This window comes from Giraffa tippelskirchi, chromosome 6 (assembly GCF_054371585.1).
Source record: "Giraffa tippelskirchi isolate mGirTip1 chromosome 6, T2T-mGirTip1v1.2.pri, whole genome shotgun sequence".
In the NCBI taxonomy this organism is placed as follows: Eukaryota; Metazoa; Chordata; class Mammalia; order Artiodactyla; family Giraffidae; genus Giraffa; species Giraffa tippelskirchi.
The window spans coordinates 109,926,065-109,946,903 of NC_137280.1; the positions used below are offsets into that span (position 1 = coordinate 109,926,065).

The following is a 20,839-nucleotide window of genomic DNA, read 5'->3' on the forward strand; positions in this document are numbered from 1 at the left end:
CATGCTGTATGACTTATAGGTAGACGTAAACCATATAATAACACAAAGGATATTATTTGTAATATCCCCTCCTTATTTTTGAGGCCATTCTGTATAACTTTCAGGACCTTAGTTCCTCAATCAAGGATTGAACCCAGGCCACTGCAGTGAAAGTGCCCTGTCCTAACCACTGGACTGCCAGGGAACTCTCTGTAATAACCTTTACAAAAGAGATTGTTATAGATAAGACTTCTGCCCCCTCCCCCGCCAGATTCATATGATGAAGCCCTAACCCCAGGGTGAGAGAAGGCCTTTTACAAAGTAATAAAGGTTAAATGAGGTCAAAAGGGTAGGACTCTAATCCAATATGAATGCTGTCCTTATGAAGAGAAAGAGACCACACCTGCATGCACACTGAGAAAAGACCATGTAAAGAAACAAGAAGACGGTGATCACCTTCAAACCTAAGAGAGAAGCCTCAGGAGAAATCACACCTGTCAACAACTTGATCTTGGTTTTCCAGCCTCCAGAACTGTGAGAAATAAATTTCTATTAAGCCACCCAGTCTGCAGCATGTTGTTATGATAGCCCCAGCAAACTGTTACAGAGATCTAGTATACTATTTATTATCATGAATATACAAATACTAGGGCAACCACAAAAGGGAACAGAACTTACAAAAGACTGATCGAAGGGTAAACCTTCAGGTGGACATGTTTATAAGGAACTCAGAGCCCAGGTATGCACCAGGAAGACCATGGTGATTCACTCTCTGCCCTGCGGTCTGTCTCTGCAAGTCACTGCCCAACCTCCTCCATCTGTCCCTTTTCCCAAATTGTGAGACTGGAAAGCCCCTGGTGTGCTAGACTTGGGGGCAGCAAACCCAGAGGATGGCTGGCTAGAGAGGAAGCCTCAGGCAAGACTCAAATCATCCCTATTTATGGGTCCCTAGTCAGATATTTAAACCTAGAGAAAAAAATCGTGGTTCTATGAAAATTAGTATTACGTATCACCAGTAGTGGCTTCCCTGGTGGCTCAGCGGTAACGAATCTGCCTACCAGCACAGGAGATGCAGGTTTGATCCCTGGGTTGGGAAGATCCCCTGGAGAAGGAAATGGTAACCCACTCCAGTATTCTTGCCTGGAAAAGCCCATGGACATAGGAGCCTGGACAGCTCCTATTTATTAGGAGCCTGGACGTTCATGGAGGTCACAAAGTGTCAGACACGACTGAGCAACTAAACAACAGTCATCAATAGCAGACCATTATTATTCGGTTTTCAAGGCTGCTATTAGAATGATAAATTAAAAACTGAACAGAATTTAGAAATAGGGAAGAAAGTCTCAAGTACTGACACTACTCAAAATGCAAAATAAAGCAAAAGGAGGAGGAGGAAGAAGAAAAGGAAAAGGAAGTAGAGGAGGGGGGAGGGAGGAGGAAGTTAGAGCAAGCAAGACTATTGCAAAGAAAACTGTTCCCCATTTTCTACTGCTCACCAACTACAACATGAGAAGGGCACCCTCAGAACAGGATAGATTCCTGGAGGTGCCAGGACCTCTGGACAGAGGAGTAGACTCAGGGAAGAGAAAACAGGCCACTTGGCAACTCAAGAGTCTTGAGCCTGGGGCTCCTCCCAACAGGTCCCACTCACCCATGTCAGTGATCCCCAAAGAGACATGAGGTATCAAGTCAGCAGAACACTAAAGGATGAGCTCAGCACTGCCACTGATTCAAAATCTAGATTGTGAACAAATGTACACTGAGCAGGCTCCCTGGTCCCTGCTTCATGGCTTTCAATTCCTGAATCTATTTGTGGGACACCACAAGTGGTTTTGGTTGTTATTTTTCGTTCCTGACCCAGCTGTTGGTCAACATTTTTCAACCCAGTGAGGATCTACTTGTATCAACTTCGTTATTTCTTAGGATAGGTACACAGGTGTTCATCTGGGGCATGCTCCTGTCAATCATCTTTAAACTTTAGAGCTACTCTCTTTCAAGAGATTTGCACTTTCCACTGCCAAAAAAACACAGAACACCTACAGATATCTGCTGAATGAATTATCTTTAGAGACTAAGACATTAAAACTGTTCTCCCAGGCTAGGGGTTTTCAACTGGCTGGGTGTCAGTCCCTGGGGATGGGGTGGGAGGGCTGTGAGGTTTCTTAGGAATGCAGATTCCCAGGCCTCACTTTGTGATAACACAGTAGGTAGGGCCCAAGAATCTGCACCTTTTGGATCAGGCTTCCCAGATGATTCTAATTTGCAGTCATGTTGGGAGCTATGGCCCCAGATGAGCCCTAAAATAGAGCAACATGTTGGACAAATTCAGAGTTTCATTTGAGAGATCACCTCTGTGGCTGCTCAGATAGTCGTTTCCTCAAATCAGCCCTCTCAGGGCACACAGGGCGGGGACCCAGGAAGTTTCTTATCGACACAGAGTCTCTCACCTTAACAAGAAGAGCAGCTGCTTTTTCAAGAACCTTCATGTGTTCCAGGCCATAAAAAGCAAAGGAGCAAAGCGGCTACACAGAGGCCATCGCTGAATGCCAGGAGATGTCTGAGTTCACCACCTCTCCCAGGTATATTCGGTGAGTCACTCGGGGCCTATCTCTGCACTAAGGCAGACAGAATTCCATCACTGAGTCTAGACTGCTCTACCCTTCCAGGGCGGGGATAGTACTGAATCAAACACCAGCCATTTCCCAGAAAACCATCTTTTCAAAGACAGAAGAAGAGGGAGGGGAAAAGGAGTTTTTTCCTGATCACAGAGGGATGGAATCAGGTATTGGATTTATTTCTTAAAGGTCTGAGTCATCAAAGATTGTTCTGAACTTTGCAACCGCTGGCCAACATTGTACCAGTACTTCTTCTCAGAGGACGCTCGCATTTCTACAGAATTTCCTTGTTGTTGCATTTCTATACAATTCCCTTGTTCCAGTCTATGTGCGTGTGAGAGAGCCTACACACAACTCAGGAAGCTGGAGACAGGAAAAGATGAGGACAGTGAGGGCTCCGCAAGCACACACACAACCTCCGTCTCTTTCACTTTGGTTGACAGTCATGTTATTTGCTGTTGCTCAGTCGCTCAGTCGTGTCTCTTTGCGACACCGTGGACTGCATCACGCCAGGCTTCCCTGTCCTTCCCCCAGTTCCCAGAGTTTGCTCAGACTCGTGTCCACTGAGTTGATGATGCCATTTATAAGTCATGTTTTAAGCAACGTTTTTTTTTTTTTTTTGTCTGGGTCACACAACACATGGGATCCAGCTCCCTGACCAGGGATCAAACCTGTACCCCCTTCATTGGAACCACAGAGTCTTAACCACTGAACCCTCAGGGAAGTCCCAGGGAACTCATTTATTGAAATAAAATAATAGTCAGGAGTGGAGAAGGCTGAAACTAGGTGAATTTGGCTTGAAGGAATAAGAATCAGGCTTAGACAGGGTATTGGCCAGGGGGCTCCTTTCAAATGTTCACGGTGTCCTGTGTGCCCTGCGGAGTGCTGTGTTCCCGGAAGACTTAGCTCCAGGGGATAGCCCTGGAGGTAGCGTCCCTGCCTTCTACAGCTGAGAACTCTCACAACTTTCCCTGAGGACAGCCGAGGCAACTTTGAGACACCAAGGGCAGCAGAGACATCACTTTCTGTCTGGCGTGGAAAATGTGGCTTCATCCATTACCTGTTTCAAATAAGAGCCCCCACAGATGAAAGGGCAATCCATTGCTCACAAATCAACTGTAACAAATCTTTTAAAAACTTCCCTCATGTACAGGAAGGGTTACTGGATACCATGGCTCTTCTCCTGCCCAGACACATAAAATCCAGGTGCCCTGCTCTGGTTCATTTCTCTTCAGCAGCAACAGCAAGATTTGCCTATATAATCACATGGTCCTGCAGCTGGGAATCACTGCGTGTGTGCGTGCACACTCAGTTGTGTCCGACTCTTTGTGACTCTATGGACTGTAGCCCGCCAGGCTCCTTAGTCCATGGGATTTTCCAGGCAAGAACACTGGAATGGGTTGCTATTTCCTACTCCAGGGGATCTTCCCCACTCAGAGATCGAACCCAAGTCTCTTATATCTCCTGCATTAGCAGGTGGATTCTTTACCACTGCGCCACCTGGGAAGCCCAAGAATCAATGAAGCTGTGCTACATGCCTGTTCTTCTCTGGGCTTCTCTGGCATCATCAGAGGCAAAAAAGGAAAGTCCATGCTAAAAGCACATGTGGCACAAGTCACCACTCTTCCTCTCTGCCCCACTGTGTACAAACACCATCATCTTGAAATGAGAGTAATTTGGCCAATCCAACAAAGTTGACCACTTGCTTTGGCACATTGGATATAAAGAGAGGAATATCCTGCTTAACTGACACAACAATTCTGTAATAGAAATATATATCCCCACTTTTTAGATAAAGCAACAGGCTCAAAGCTTAAGTAGCTTATCCCAAGTTACAGCCAGTAGTAGCCGAGATATGAACAGCTGATTCCATCAGTATCCTGTGAACCAACCACTTTTTGACTAAAATAGAAGTCATCTTAATTCCCAATGTTTAAGGAAATGACAACAAGTGGAAATTTGGACTTAATTCCATTCTCTGTTATTAAAGAAACAAACCCCAGTGTGTTTCTAAGTTAGCTTGGGTTGCTCCACGGAAGGCCCATTCCAGTGATCTCTCACCCATTTTTTTCTTTCTTTTTGGTGGGGAAGATGGCTGCATGCCTTACCCCTCAGTCACCTCGAGTGAAATATCTTCATGTTTGACTAGCAAGAGATCAATCACCCATCTTGTTCTACGTAAAAAAAGCACAATACGGAAATTCCCTTGTGGTGCAGTGGTTAGGACTCTGCACTTTCACTGCTGAGGGCTCAGGTTTGATCCCTGATCAGGGAACTAAGATCCCACAAGCCTTGCGGGCGGCCAAAAAAAAAACAATCCTGGGAAAACAAACTTAGTGATGTCCATCCAGCTTTGCAGCTGGCTCTGGTGGCTCAGCAGTAAAGAATCCATCTGCAATGCAGGAGATGCAGTTAGACAAGGGTTCGATCCCTGGGTCAGGAAGACCCCCTGGAGAAGGAAATAGCAACCCACTCCAGTATCCTTGCCTGGGAAATCCCATGGACAGAGGAGCTTGGAAGGCTACAGTCCATGGAATTGCAAAGAGTTGGACATGACTGAGTACACACACACACACTGAATCTTTGCTACCTTGGTTCCAAACCATAAACACTTGTTTCCAGAGAAAAAGCAACTGCTCTCTAAAAGGATGGGTGGATGTTGTTTGATTATTGTGGAGCATGTGACACTTTAAAACAAGTTAAACATGGAAATTTCTCAGGTAATTTCCATGCTTCACATGCAAGACCAAGAAAACAAAACCTATGGACTCAGGTTTATTGCAATTATGCCTCTGGTCACTCGAAATAGACATCAGAAGAAAGACGTTTATTTCAGCTTCTTATTATTGAGAAATAAAAAGTATTTTGAAAATGGTTCATCTACTGTGCTAAGGAAGTGTCTTTCCTTTGTGAAACTCAGAAGAACTGTGAACCCATCTTTGCACTATCAATTTACCTTCAGGGACCTGTTCAAACATTTTTGTGCATGTCACCAGTCATCTTGGATCCCAGGCCCTGGTGGGAACATGAGAGGGTTGCACAGTGCCATTCACCCAGGAGGAGCTCAATAATACCTGCTGCCTGAGTGAATAGAGCCCTGGCAAGCTGGATGGAGGGGATGCGCCTCTCAACTTGTATAAGGGCCAATGCTGCAATCTAAGACTCATGGGCCAGATGGTCCCTAAGGTACCGCTTGCCTCTCATTCTAGAATCATCTACCCACTACTGGCAGCTCATTTCCTCCTCTTAAGGCCAACCTGCAGAATTCAAATTGACATTCACTGGTACTACTTAATCTCATTTACATTTTGCAGCAAGGTTCACTGATTCTTTCTTTTTACCCTTAACGACTCATCCATTTTTAGCTATTGGGAAGACCCACTGATGGACAGAAGTCTAGAAACCGCAATCGGCTCAGACCCCTAGGCCAAAGTTATCAAAACTAGAGGCGGGGGGAGCAGGAAGTAAGCTGTTTCTCACAGGGAGACATGAAGGTTGAGGTGTTAAAAGCTCCTTTTTGGTGTTTGCTGAGTTCTTACTGTGTGCATTTAGTATTAAAGGCAGGATGTGGGCAGCATGAGGCAAGCTGAGGTGATAAAACTTTATCTGGCACCACACAGTGCCTCCTCTTACATTCTGCAGTGGAGCCGATTCTGTGAATGCCAAACTGAGGGAAGCTTTTCCCATTTCTCCAGGTTGGCCCCTGTGTCAGTGTCCATGGTACTGGGGTTGCGCTAATGCTCCTTCCACCTCCATGAGAAAACAGGCGGCCTTTATCTACTATCACCCACCCTCCCCTGCCTCCGAGAGGTCACCCCATGCTCAACCCCCTCAATTTGTACCACGTAAAAACAGACAGGGTAGAGAATGGACTCTTCTGCAAGATGTGGAAGCAAAGCTAAATTCTGATTGAGGACAAACGAAATCTCCAAGAAGGAAATGTGTTCATTCCAAGGGGCTGATCCAAGCAGATGAGGATTAATTTAATCAACCAACTATGAGGTCTCTCGAGTGCCTGGCACTAAGGCGGTCTCAGCTTCAAGGATCTGCTATTTGAAGTTCCCTAAGTCATAAACCACCCAGAAACTGCTCCTCCCCCCACATAGCATTTCCTAATGGGTACTGTTTGGGTGCAATCATTTCTCTCCACACACCCTTTCCTCCAATTTCAACAGAATAAAGAATTGCAGAGAACAGGTCTCATAAAATGCTCTGTTCCTGGCCCCTGCAGTGTGAGTACACACCCTTAGTTTCTGCCATTCGGTAGGGCTCCCAGAATAGCCTGTCCACAACACTCACTACACAGAGGAAGACGGTATCCAGTAACATAGTTGAAACAGAAAATTGAGAGACAACAAAGATAAGTAGATTTTCTAGCTCACGCCACCCCTTTTCTCACTAGATTTAAACAAAACAAAAGGCACTAAGATTAAAGTCTCCCTTAAAGAAAAAAATTTAAGGGACCATCTGTGTAGAATTTTAGGGGAACCTTCTTATATTCAATACTTTATTGATCATTCTTAAATTAGCAGATAATCTAGATGGATATAATGGCTTAGAAGGCTTATTTCTGTTAATGCAAAGACCTTAATACCAAACATTCAATGTCTAAGGTATCCGTATTTTACAGGGAGGTAGATGGTAGTCCATTTTCCTAAACTTTATTTATTCAAATTACAGGTATAAACTCAAAAGCCGAGCCAAGAAGTGGCAGAGGCAAGTAGTACATATGGGGTGAACTCGCACTCGCAAAAAAATCTACAAAAAAGCCAGTTGTGTCACCATAACTTGCTGACTTAATTCCCCACAACAGATCTAATTAGAAGGTGGCAATAAATCTTTCCAGGTGTTTAATTAAGTGTGATAATTATTTCTTTCCTTAAAGACAGATGGAATCATATGTTTACATTTCAAAGCATAATGTTTCCTTAGTTAAAACACGGTGGAAAGACTTTTGTGTAACACAGGATTCAACCAGGATAAAAATATATGCTGTGATAAGCAGCACTTAAAGTGATTTATCAGCTCTAAGTTTCATATGCCAGGGCACAATGGCAACTTCAAGTCTGCTCTGTTCTGGTTATTTCCTTTAGCTATATAGTTTTGTTTTCCTTACGCCTCAATGAATAATTTCTACTCAATATGCCATTTTCCTGTCAGCATCTCATAAATGAAATCTTATCAAGAAAGTGGGAAAACTTTATGGGCATCTATACTTTCACACCAAGAGCATGGCAAGAATAAACCCAGATACAGAAGAATTCAGAGACAGTTATAATTGGATGGGACCTCAGCAACCAGGGAATCATTTTACAGGTGGATTAGAGTACTGTCCTGCTATCAATTAAATATGTTTTTTAGGGCAGAAATACACCCTACACTGAAATAGTATTGACCTCCCCAATAAAAATTATGTATAAAAGGGTCGAATTATCAGTCTTAAGTAATTCAAGGATTTCCTTTGTTTCAACATTGAGCACCCAACTATGTCCTTCCTCCCTTGCTTCTCTCAGAGTACTGCTCCTCCTACCCAGTGCTGTGTTTTAGGAAGTCAGTTGGTTTTTGCAATACGGTGTTACTGAATCAATGAAGATCTTTTGGCCCCTAAGTCCTGTGGGTCAACCTGGTCTTGGACTTGTCTACCAGCCGCCCAGGTTCTGAAGGCGCTCATGTGTTCTTGCATCAGGTGCTGAGCGCGCAAAGACACGAACTCGCGCACACACACACACACACACACACACACACTCTGTCTCTCTCTCTCTCTCATTTTCTTCCTCAAAGGAAGTCTCCACCGAACGGTCTCAAGGTAAAACTCTAGTCCCTGCCCATTTTACAATGCAGGGTTGGATTACAATCTCAGGCCAGCATCTCGGTCTGCAATCTGGGACATTCTGATAACCGCGGCGGTCCTTTCGACAGCAGGAGCTGTGACCAGGAGGGCGTGACACGTAGCGGGACCCCCATCTGCAGAAGGGACAGTAAGCGGCTCAGGGCAGGAGGGTGGAAGTTAAGGGGTCATCAGCTCGAGTCGGTAAGGGCTACCAGCTGGAGGTCTCAGATTATCTCGGCGACACAGGAACTGGGTAAAACTCTGGGGAGTTTCCGGAGCTGTGCGCGCCTGCACACACACACACACACACACACACACACACACACACACACACACACACACACACACACACACACACACACACACACACACACACACACACACACACACACACACACACACACACACACACACACACACGCTCCGACGCACTCACTCACACCCACTCACATTTACTTCAGAAACTCTGTGAGCTGAAAGCGTACCCCCAGGAGTACCCCGCAGCCCAGCGGCCAGGGAAGTTCTGTGAGGGCGTATGCAGGACCGGCGAGCCCGGGAGGCACTTACTCTGACGAGGGGCCCGGTGGCGCGGGGACGCTAAGAGGCGAGCTGGGCGAGGTAACGGCGCGGAGCTGCCTAGCCGCTTGAACGCTCGCGGGCTCCCGCGGACTTACCAGCAGAGCGCGGGCCAGAGACGGCGGGAGAAAAGAAGCCAGGGGCGGGGCAAAAGAAGCAAGAGGCTGGGGGCAGGAGGAGGAGCTAAAGGGCCAGGGGCGGGGCGGGAGGAGGATTTAGGAAACTGGGGGCGGAGCCGGCCGAGGAGGAGGAGCCGGAGGTCGGGGGCGGAGCGTGCGCGGAGGAGTTCACGGCAGGGCGGGGAGGAGAACCCGGGCTTCAGAGGCAGGGCCTGGCACTGGAGGTCAGGAGTGGCCAGGGCTCGGGGAAATGCGGAGGAGAGCAGGACAGCGGCCGAGGAGCTGGACTGAGCTGCAAGGCAAGACCTTTGGGCTCAGGAGCCAGGACCGGCTTGGGAGAGACGCAGAGAAGAAGTTACCTTTCGGGTCTCTCGGTTTCTTCAGCTATGAAAGCGAGATATCAGCCTAAAGTCTATTGAGTCTCTTAAGTGAGCTCATGCCAGGCACCTAACAAGTACGCATTTATTACCTGTTGTCTGTTGCCGTTATCTTCGTCGTCGACATCATTTTCCGTATAAGCCCCTAAATCCCGCCTGCCCTTAACTTTTTTTCTTTTTCTTTTCAGCCTTTACTGGCCTCAAGTCTACCCGGCGATAGCTGATGCATAAGTGATTCCTAAGTTTCCATTCGCGAGGGATGCAAGGTTTCTTTTTAAGAGTTAAAGGGTCATTGGATCCCAGCAAGTCAATCTGGTCTAAGCCACCCCTGCTGACTTCAATGACTGTCCCTGGCCACAGAGTCTAAGAGTGGCTATTTACCGGAATGGGGCAGAATCTGGGCCCTGAACCCGAGGTAGTCATTCTCAAGGGCAAATGTTGCCAGACCTTCTTGGGAGTGTGATGAATCCATCTTCCATTAAGCACCTACTATATGATGGTTCTGTGCAGAGGGCTGGAAATATTAGTAATACTAGCAAAACTTCGTATGTGCTGGTCACTGTTATAATCCTCATAACAACTTATAGATCCTAAGTTTCAAAAAACTGATGTCATGGCTTCCGATCTCATCACTTCATGGCAAATAGATGGGGGGGGGATGGAAACAGTGACAGGCTTTATTTTCTTGAGCTTCAAAATCACTGCAAACAGTGACTGCAGCCATGAAATTAAGACACTTGCTCTTTGGAAGAAAAGCTATGACAAACCTAGACAACATATTAAAAAGCAAAGACATCACTCAGAGACATCACTTTGCCAACAAAGCTCCATATAGTCAAAGTTATGGTTTTTCCAGTAGTCATGTATGGATGTGAGAGTTGAACCATAAAGAAGGCTGAGTGCTGAAGAATTGATGCTTTCAAACTGTTGTGCTGGAGAAGACTTTTGAGAGTCCTTTGGACAGCAAGGAGATCAAACCAGTCAATCCTAAAGAAATCAACCCTGAATATTTATTGGAAAGACTGATGCTGAAGCTGAAGCTCCAATCCATTGGCCACCTGATATGAAGAGCTGACTCATTGGAAAGGACCGTGATGCTAGAAAAGATTGAGGGCAGGAGGAGAAGGGTGCAACAGAGGAGAGATGGTTGGATGGCATTATCAATTCAATGAACATGAATTTGAGCAAATTCCTGGAGATAGTGAAGGACAGGGAAAGCTGGTGTGCTGCAGTCCACGGGGTCGCAAAGAGTTGGACACGACTGAGTAACTGAACAACATAGGTACCTTAGTCTTACAAAGGGAAAAGGAGGCATAATGAAATAAAATAATCTACCAACATTTCACATTTAGTAAGTGGCAGAGTATGGTTGGGACACAGGAAAGTAAACACATTTCGGTTTAATGCCCACAATAGGAATATACAGAAGGTTCAGAGATATTTAAGACACTGTCCTGTGGGGAGGGGAGAGTCGGGAAGATTTTTCTGAAGGAGGTAATGTCTGAGCTCAATTTAGAAGAAGGAATGGGAACTTCCTTCTTCTAAGGAAGGACATGATAAACATTTTTCAAGCATTAAGAAGGGTTGGTGAAGAAGTGGAGATTGGAATGAGGCTAAAACAATAGAAAAAGACCATGGTCTTTTTAAGTGTTTTCTTCCTGTAGGAGTTGAAGAACATTAATTTGACTTTTGGTAAGTAGAAAGTCAGGAGGATTTTAAGATGGGAGACATATCAAATGTTCTCGAAAGTTTTCTCTGAAAACAGCATAGAGAACATCAGGGCCGGGAAACTTGCTTATGAAGTCATTGCAAGGATTGATCAGTTAGGATACAGCTCAGTCATGTCTGACTTTTTGTGACCCCATGGAATGTAGCCCACCAGGCTCCTCTGTCCATGGGTATTCTCCTGGCAAAAATAATGGAGTGGGTTGCCATGCCCTCCTCCACGGGATATTCCTGACCCAGAGACTGAACCCAGGTCTCCTGCATTGCAGGCGGATTCTTTACTACCTGAGCCACCAGGGAAGCCTAGGATACAGCAGTAGGCAGAATACGAATTTCAGGAAAGATGTCCCCACCTAAATCTCCAGAACCTGTGAATATGTTACCTTACATGGCAAAAGGGACTTGGCAGGTGTGATTAAGGTTAAAGAGAATGAGATGGGGAGATTATCCTGGATTATTTGGGTGGATCTAATCTAATTATATGATTCCCATAAAGAGGATGAATGAGTCAGAGAGATTCAAAGTATGAGAAGAACTTGACCTGGGTCAAGAGCCAAGGAATGTGGGTGGCCTCTAGAAGCTGGGAATGGACCTCAGCCAACAACAACAACAAAAAAATGGGAATTTCATTCTAACAGCATAAGGAAATGGATCCTCCCCTAGAGCCTCCAGAAAGGAATTCAGCTCGATTGACACTTTGAGTTTATCCTGGTGAGACCCCCCTGCCCCCGCCCTCGACCTCTACTGGACTTCTGACCAGAAATGTAAAACTGTAAAGTAAATAGACGCATGTTGTTTTAAACTCCTAAATTGGTGTTAATTTGTTTTGGAAGTAATAGGAAATAATTATAGACGCTGAATGCTTAAACTAAGTGGATGGAAAGATGGATTCAACACTTAAAAGGCCCTGGAGACTGATGGGATGTGGGGCTGAAGGAAGATTAATCTAGGTCGATTTACAGGGTTTCTGGATTGGCAGGCTGTCTTTGGTGATGACACCCAGTGGAGGAAAGGACAAAGACAGGTCTTTTTAGGATTAAAAAGGTTTACGCACTCGTAGGCCTTCCCTACTCCTTAAAATCATTAGGAACAGTCCCCGAAAGTCCATGGGCAGTGATACTTGTTACCACCTAGTTCTAGAAATGGATCTGCTCTGTATAAGCTGGATGACTTTGGACAGAGCACAAAGCGTCAGTGAAACTTGGCTTCTTCTACTGTGTGGGATAGGAGGAGCCCCATCTGCATGATTCCTGGGTCAGCCAAGATGTCGTGGTGTCTGTAACCTCAACCCAGTAACTTTCGCCATTGCTTCATTTCAGTCTCCCTTGTCTCAAGCTGTTCCCTGGAGCAGCACTCTCCAGGGATACTTCTATTTAGATATAAAGATTTTTTAGTCTTTCTCTTCATCATTCCACACCCTTACTACGGCCTCTCATCCTTGGTCTTCACATGCTTTCTTTACCTCGTGCAGACCTGCATTTCTATTGACTTCCCTTCCTACCAGCCTAACCCGAAGAGCCAGCACCTCAGTCACTCACTGCTAATGCCTCTCATTGCTTTACTCCCTCGTCCTTTCCTTCTCTTACTTGGCACATCTTTCTGTCCAGTCCACATATTTGTATGTGCTACTTAAGAACCAAAAGATGTGAAACCTGATGCTCTGCAGATTCATGATCTCTTATCTGTTAAATCCTCAAGCAGGCTGGATTTTCTCTTGCATCAATGATGGAAAGGAGAAGGGAGTTCGATTTTATCCCTTTCCTCAAGACATCTTTCACACCCCTAACCCTTCCTATACTTGATATACAATCTTACCTATTTCAAAGAAAATATACAGATCATCAATACAGAATTTTCTGTACTTAGCCCAGCTAATAAAGATGCCATTTACATCCACAATCACCTTGACTTCCTTTCCTCTGATCCCGGTCGATCAGAGCAAACCCATTCATCAGCTTTCAGGAGTCCTCCCTTCTATTTACAGAGGCTGTATTCTGTTGAATATCCATTCTCCTTTATCTTTAACCTCTCAATTTCTATCCTTTCCCCACAAAAGATTTTTTAAAAAATGCTAAAATAATAAAATTTAAATATCACCCCGCATCCTACCACCTTCTCTCACCTCTTTCCTAGGGCCATCTAGACCTGACAGCAGAAACAGTGCAGAGTGGCCAGTGCCTCAGTGCTTCCTTTAGACCTGGGAAGGAATCTCTACAATTCCAGGAAATGTGTGTCACTGTTATCAAAGAACAACCAGTCTCGCTTCTCTTGAATAAAGACGTAGGACTCCACCTTGCTTCATAGTGTGATAATATTTAGAAATTAACAAGATAATGACCTTTTCTATCTTACTTGGGCCAAAAGATACTTGGATCATTTCTTTCAAACTAGTACTTGCATATTTCCATTTGGATTTATATAAAAAAATCAAAACAAAACAAACAAACAAAAAAACAGTATCTAGGAAGCTCCTAATAACTAGACCACCATTCAATGGCTAATTTTGAAATAATTACAGCTGTATCTGGAATAACTGAATCCTCTCAGATCACCTACCCCCGAGAAAAGACCCCAAACCCTATAAATCACGTAAAGTGGAGGTAGCTGTAACTAGAGCTGCATGCCAGAAATACCTCTGTACATACCTTCTAGTTTTACTTCTGCCCAGTTGAAGATATAGTAACTATATCAGACAGTAGTAGAGTCTTAAAAAATCTTTTGATTTCTCTTGTACTCTTCATTTGCCTCCAGCCTCTACTCCACTTACTCAGTACCAGCCTCCTCTTTCAGAGTGAAAAGGAAATAACTACATGGCACTGTGAAATGTGCAATAAAAATGTATGCACTGGGAGGAAAGTGGAGATGATTCACATTCCTTGGGGGAATGGAGATTTCACAGAGGCTCTATCCAACCAAGGCGAAAAGGATGAACTCAAGCTGATCAGGCAGAGAGAAGGGCACTCCAGGCATCGTGGAGAGAGAAGATACGCATATAGTATTTTCTACAGGCTAAAAGCACTGAAGCAAGGCTTCATACCTATGGGCTATATACCTCAAATATAGCCCACAAAAATACCTATGTAGCCACTGTGTTTTAACTACAGTTTCATGGGAGTATATCAGTAATACACCAGATTCAAAACATGGCTGTAACTTCACCATCCTCCAAGATCATTATCTGATTGTCTACTCCTTCAACTCTTCCCAGTTCTATTTTTCAGAGCTTTATCATAACCTGTTCTTAAAGTAACAGTATGAGTATGGTAGAGTACATTTTTCCTAATAGAAGTCAAGGTGCAGATTGGGTAGGGTAGGACAACTGTTTAATATCACACCTACTAGAAACTCAGAACAGTTTAACACAGCAGCCTCACAGGGGGCCCAAGGTAGAGCCTGTATCAGAAATAAAATATAGATGTGGCTTTTATCCAATGAATGGATTATAATTTAATATAATTATAATATAAAAACAAGGAACCCACAACATTTTTAAAAGCAATTTTACTAGACTGAACCATAAGGGACAGGAACAGTACAAAATGTAAAGAGGTCTTTGTGCACTCAAAATTTCTAGCCAGGAAAACAGGGTGCGAAATCTATAGTTAAAAACATGAGCCACTTTTTTAGAAAAAGAATGACTTCAGTTCAGTTCAGTCACGTCCAACTCTTTGTGACCCCATGGACTACAGCATGCCAGGCTTCCCTGTCCATCATCCACTCCTGGAACCTATTCAAACTCATGTCCATCATGTCGGTGATGCCATCCAACCGTCTCATCCTCTGTCATCCCTTCTCCTCCCGCCTTCGATCTTTCCCAGCATCAGGATCTTTTCCAATGAGTCGGTTCTTCTCATCAGGTGGCCAAAGCATTGGAGTTTCAGCTTCAGCATCAATCCTTCCAATGGACTGATTTCCTTTAGGATGGACTGGTTGGATCTCCTTGCTGTCCAAGGGACTCTCAAGAGTCTTCTCCAACACCACTGTTCAAAAGCATCAATTCTTCGGTGCTCAGCTTTCTTTATAATCCAACTCTCAAATCCATACATGACTACTGGAAAAACCAAAGCTTTGACTAGACAGACCTTTGTTGGGAAAGTACTGTCTCTGCTTTTTAATATGCTGTCTAGGTTCATCATAGCTTTTCTTCCAAGGAGCAAGTATCTTTTAAATTTATGGCTGCAGTCACCATCTGCAGTGATTTTGGAGCCCAAGAAAATAAAGTCTGTCACTGTTTCCATTGTTTCCTCATCTATTTGCCATGAAGTGATGGGACCAGATGCCATGATCTTAGTTTTCTGACTGTTGAGTTTTAAGCCAGCTTTTCTACTCTCCTCTTTCACTTTCATCAAGAGGCTCTTTAGTTCTTCTTTACTTTCTGCCATAAGGGTGGTGTCATCTGCATATCTGAGGTTATTGATATTTCTACCAGCAATCTTGATTCCAGCTTGTGCTTCATCCAGCCCGGCATTTTGCATGATGTACTCTGCATAGAAGTTAAATAAGCAGTGTGACAATATACAGCCTTGATGTACTCCTTTCTCAATTTGAAACCAGTTTGTTGTTACATGTCCCATTCTAACTGTTGCTTCTTGACCAGCACACAGATTTCTCAGGAGGCAGGTCAGGTGGTCTGGTATTCCCATCTCTTGAAGAATTTTCCACAGTTTGTTGTGATCCACACAGTCAAAGGCTTTGTCATAGTCAATAAAGCAGATGTTTTTCTGGAACTCTTTTGATTTTTTGATGACCCAGAGGATGTTGGCAATTTGATGTCTGGTTCCTCTGCCTTTTCTAAAACCAGCTTGAACATCTGGAAGTTCATGGTTCACGTACTGTTGAAGCCTGGCTTGGAGAATTTTGAGCATTACTTTGCTAGCCTGTGAGATGAGTACAATTGTGCAGAAGTTTGAACATTCTTTGGCATTGCCTTTCTTTGGGATTGGAATGAAAACTGACCTTTTCCAGTCCTGTGTCCACTGCTGAGTTTTCCAGATTTCCTGGCATATTGAGTGCAGCACTTTCACAGCATCATCTTTGAGGATTTGAAATAGCTCAACTGTAATTCCATCACCTCCACTAGCTTTGTTCAGAGTGATGCTTCCTAAGGCCCACTTGACTTCACATTCCGGGATGTCTGGCGTGAGGTGAGTGATCACACCACTGTGGTTATATGGGTCATGAAGATCTTTTTTGTATAGTTCTTCTGTGTATTCTTGCTTGCTGCTTCAAAATTGCGGAGGAATAGGATGGGGAGACCACTTTCTCCCCCACAAATTCATCAAAAGATCATTTGAATGCTGAGCAACTTTCACAAAACAACTTCTGAACACTGGCGGAGGATACCAGGCACCCAGAAAGGCACCCCATTCTCTTCAAAAGGAGGTAGGACAAAATATAAAAGACAAAAAGAGAGACAAAATAGTTAGGGACACAGACCTGTCCTGGGGAGGTGTTGTGAAGGAGGAGAAATTTCCACACAGTAGGAAACCCTCTAACAGGTCTGTGGGGAGTTTTGGAATCTCAGAGGGCAACATAACCAGAAGAGAAAAAAAAAAAAAAACATACAATACATGCCTAACCGAAACTGTGGAAAAGAGAACTTTCTGGTGAAAGGCTCTAACCTAAAAACCTAAGGCACTGCCTGGCCTGCTCACAGAACTAAAGATTCAGTGGATACCAAAGGAGAGCCAGCCAGCTGCATACCAGCCCCTCCCCGCCCAGAGGCAGAGAGGCAGGCTTCCGAAAGCCAGAGCCAGAAGGCAAGGGGTTGCTCCAATCTCAGTCCCAGAAAAGGCATCTTCCACCAAACTGTGAGCAGGCTCCAAGCTTCTAACCACATCATCCTGAGATCATGGATGGTTGACATCCACCAGAAGGGTTGCAGCGTGAGACCAGCTCTCCAGAGAAGACAAACAGCACACCTGAGACCAAAGCTGAGCAGCCAGGACCAGGGAGGTAAGATTAAGACGCAGGGTCCACCTGGGACAGTGTGCTTTCCAAGCACCTGGTCGCCTGAGCTGCTCGGCCCTGGGAAGGGCACAAAAAGCGTGCCCAGCCCACAGTGACTGGGCCAGAACTGTGTCTGAGTGTCTCCTGAGGAGGTATGGGTCAGCAGTGGCCTGCCACAGGGGCTCTGGGTGCAGCCCTGGGTATGGCGTAAGCCCTCTTGGAGGAGGTCGCCATTAACCCCACCATAGAACCACCATAACTTACACAGGACTGGGGAAACAGACTTTTGGAGGGCACAAACAAAACCTTGTGAGCACCAAGACCCAGGAGAAAGGAGCAGAGACCTTCACGGGAAACTGACCCAGACTTGCCCGTGAGTCTCCAGGAGTCTCCGCTGGAGGTGTGGGTCAGTGGTGGCCTGCTTCAGGGTCAGAGGCACCGAGTGCAGCAGTGTGTGCACGGGACCTTCTGAAGGAGGCCACCATTATCTTCATTACCTCCACCATAGTTTGGCCCCAGGTCAGGCAACAGGGAGGGAACACAGCCCCGCCCATCCACAGAAAATTGGATTAAAGATTTACTGAACATGGCCCTGCCCATCAGAACAAGACCCAGTTTCCCCCAGTCTTTCCCATCAAGAAGCTTCCACAAGCCTCTTATTCTTATCCATCAGAGGGCAGACAGAATGAAAACCACAATCACAGAAAACTAACCTAACTGATCATACAGAACACAGCCTTGTCTAGCTCGATGAAACTATGAGCCATGCCGTGAAGAGCCACCCAAGGGCAGGTCACGGTGTAGAGTTCTGACAAAATGTGGTCCACCAGAGAAGGGAATGGCAAACCACTTCAGTATTCTTGCCTTGAGAACCCCATGAGCAGTATGAAAAGGCAAAAAGGTATGACACTGAAAGATGAACTCCCCAGGTCAGTAGGTGCCCAATATGCTACTGGAGAAGAGTGAAGAAATAACTCCAGAAAGAATGAAGAGACGGAGCCAAAGCAAAAACAGCACCCAGTTGTGGATGTGACGCGTGAAGGAAGTAAAGTTCAATGCTGTAAAGAGCAATATTGCATAGGAACCTGGAATGTTATGTGCATGAATCAAGGCAAATTGGAAGTGGTCAAATAGGAAATGGAAAGAGTGAACATAGACATTTTAGGCATCAGTGAACTAAAATGGACTGGAATGGGTGAATTTAACTCAGATGACCACTATATCTACTACTGTGGGCAAGAATCCCTTAGAAGAAATGGAGTAGCCATCATAGTCAACAAGAGTCCAAAATGTGGTACTTGGATGCAACCTCAAAAATGACAGAATGATCTCTGTTTGTTTCTAAGGCAAACCATTCAATATCACAGTAATCCAAGTCTATGCCCCGACCAGTAATGCTGAAGAAGCTGAAGTTGAACGTTCTATGAAGACCTAAAGGACCTTCTAGTACACCCAAAAAAGATGTCCTTTTCATTATAGGGAACTGGAATGCAAAAGTAGGAAGTCAAGAGATACCTGGAGTAACAGGCAAATTTGGCCTTGGGAGTACAGAATGAAGCTGGGCAAACGCTAATAGTTTTTCCAAGAGAATGCACTGGTCATAGCAAACATCCTCTTCCAACAACACATGGACAGCACCAGATGGTCAATACTGAAGTCAGATTGATTATATTCTTTGCAGCCAAAGATGGAGAAGCTCTATACAGTCAGCAAAAACAAGACTGAGAGCTGACTGTGGCTCACATCATGAACTCCTTATTGCCAAATTCGGACTTAAATTGAATAAAGTATGGAAAACCACTAGACTATTCAGGTATGACCTAAATCAAATCCCTTACGATTATACAGTGGAAGTGACAAGCGGATTCAAGGGATTAGATCTGATAGAGTGCCTGAAGAACTATGGATGGAAGTTTGTGACATTGTACAGAAGGCAGTGATCAAGACCATCCCCAAGAAAAAAAAAGGCAAAAAGGCAAAATGGTTGTCTGACAAGGCATTAGAAATAGCTGAGAAAAGAAGAGAAGCAAAGGGCAAAGGAGAAAAGGAAAGATATACAAATTTGAATGCAGAGTTCCAAAGAATAGCAAGGAGAAATAAGAAAGCCTTCCTCAGCGATCAATGCAAAGAAATAGAGGAAAACAGTAGAATGGGAAAAGACTAAAGATCTCTTCAAGAAAATTAGAGATACCAAGGGAACATTTCATGCCAAGATGAGCACAATAAAGGACAGAAGTGGTATGGACTTAACAGAAGCAAAAGATATTAAGAAGAGGTGGCAAGAATAACTTAGAGGTAGGAAGAGAAAACAGCCCAGAAGGTGGAGCCAAGAGCTCTGGAGAAATACTTGCAGGGGACAGGATTAGTTAAAAATTGGTGACAGGTACCCACCTAAATTTCAGAATCCTTCTGGACCAGAGACCATCATATGACTGTTACTTCTCATCTTTTAGAATGGGAGACAGCTACTCTCTCTGTCTCACCGTTGTATGTTTCACAGGCAGAAGGCCTGTAACTTGCCTCATTACCTTGTGGGTCTTTAAACTGAGAAGTACTATACTTAAGGAAACTCATGTAAGGAGCCACATATACACCTGCTGCTGCTGCTGCTGTCACTTCAGTCGTGTCCGACTCTATGCGACCCCAGAGACGGCACCCCACAAAGCTCCTCTGTCCCTGGGATTCTCCAGACAAGAACACTGGAGTGGGCTGCCATTTCCTTCTCCAATGCATGAAACCTGAACCTGATTTAAATGAGATCTTGGGGTTCAAAAGCCTAACCTTGAAGCAGTAACAGGATAAAAACACTGTGGAGTTTATCAGCGGGCGGATGAGTGCTTTGCATGTGGGAGGAATATAGATTTTAAAACTTTAAAAACACATATCCTGGGCTGATAACATTGTACTGTTTAGATTCTGTTACAAAGGTCATACCTATATACCGAGCAATCAATTGTACAGGAGTAAGGGTTGCAAATGAAGGAAATGGTAACCCACTCCAGTATTCTTGCCTGGAGAATTCCATGGACAGAGGAGCCTGGTGGGCTACAGTCCATGGGGTCGCAAAGAGTCAGACACAACTGAGTGACTAACACACACACACACAAGGGTCGCAAAGAGTCAGACATGACTGAAGTTACTTGGCATGACACACGATAAGGCATTCCCACTGTTCAATGAAACGGGTTGTAACACCAAACTGTTTCTATCACCCATCGTATTTGCAGTGAGAGAACATTGAGAAACTTTCCTTGTTCCAAGGAGCTTTGTGAAATAATGTCATACTCCAAATCTGCATTAGCTCCCTGAATTATAGGCCACAGACGTTCAGGTGACAACCAAGTAAGCAGAAGGAAAAAAAAGTCATGAAAAACTCCAAACATTTAGCTTTGAAAATAACTAGCAAAAGCCATACACATTTTTAAAGCTGACAGGTACATTTAAGTAATCTATATTCAACTTTTTTCAAGTACTCTGAAGGAGAACATCGTAACCTTTCTACTAAAGTAACATCAAGCACCAAAAATATCTTTCAACAATTCAAAGAGGAATATTCCTAACACAAGACCACTACACTCAACAATCAGTTGTCAAAGTCCTATCTGGTATGAAAAGACAGCTTTTCTTCACCAACACATACACAACTATTTCTGCTGTCATGTTACCTAG

At 44.5% G+C, this 20,839-nt stretch overlaps 1 protein-coding gene and 1 long non-coding RNA gene across 6 annotated transcripts in view; one reads left to right on the forward strand and one right to left on the reverse strand.

Annotated features, from left to right (window-relative positions):
* TNFAIP8 (TNF alpha induced protein 8) overlaps positions 1–9,149 on the reverse strand; it is a 137,724-nt gene extending 128,575 nt beyond the window's left edge. For 3 of the 5 annotated variants that reach the window (XM_081499089.1, XM_081499086.1, XM_081499083.1), the window contains exon 1: positions 8,992–9,102. In XM_081499089.1, the coding sequence (XP_081355215.1) occupies position 8,992 (1 nt within the window). In that variant the 5' untranslated portion in view covers positions 8,993–9,102. Of the gene's footprint in view, positions 1–8,991 lie in introns of all 5 variants that reach the window. The other 2 variants (XM_081499087.1, XM_081499084.1) reach the window with 1 other exon arrangement.
* A 164-nt stretch (positions 9,150–9,313) lies between these two features.
* On the forward strand, positions 9,314–12,031 carry LOC145509788 (uncharacterized). Its single transcript, XR_014056412.1, has 2 exons — positions 9,314–9,573; positions 9,685–12,031. It is a non-coding gene; the product is annotated as an uncharacterized LOC145509788 (long non-coding RNA).
* The last annotated feature ends 8,808 nt before the right edge of the window (positions 12,032–20,839 follow it).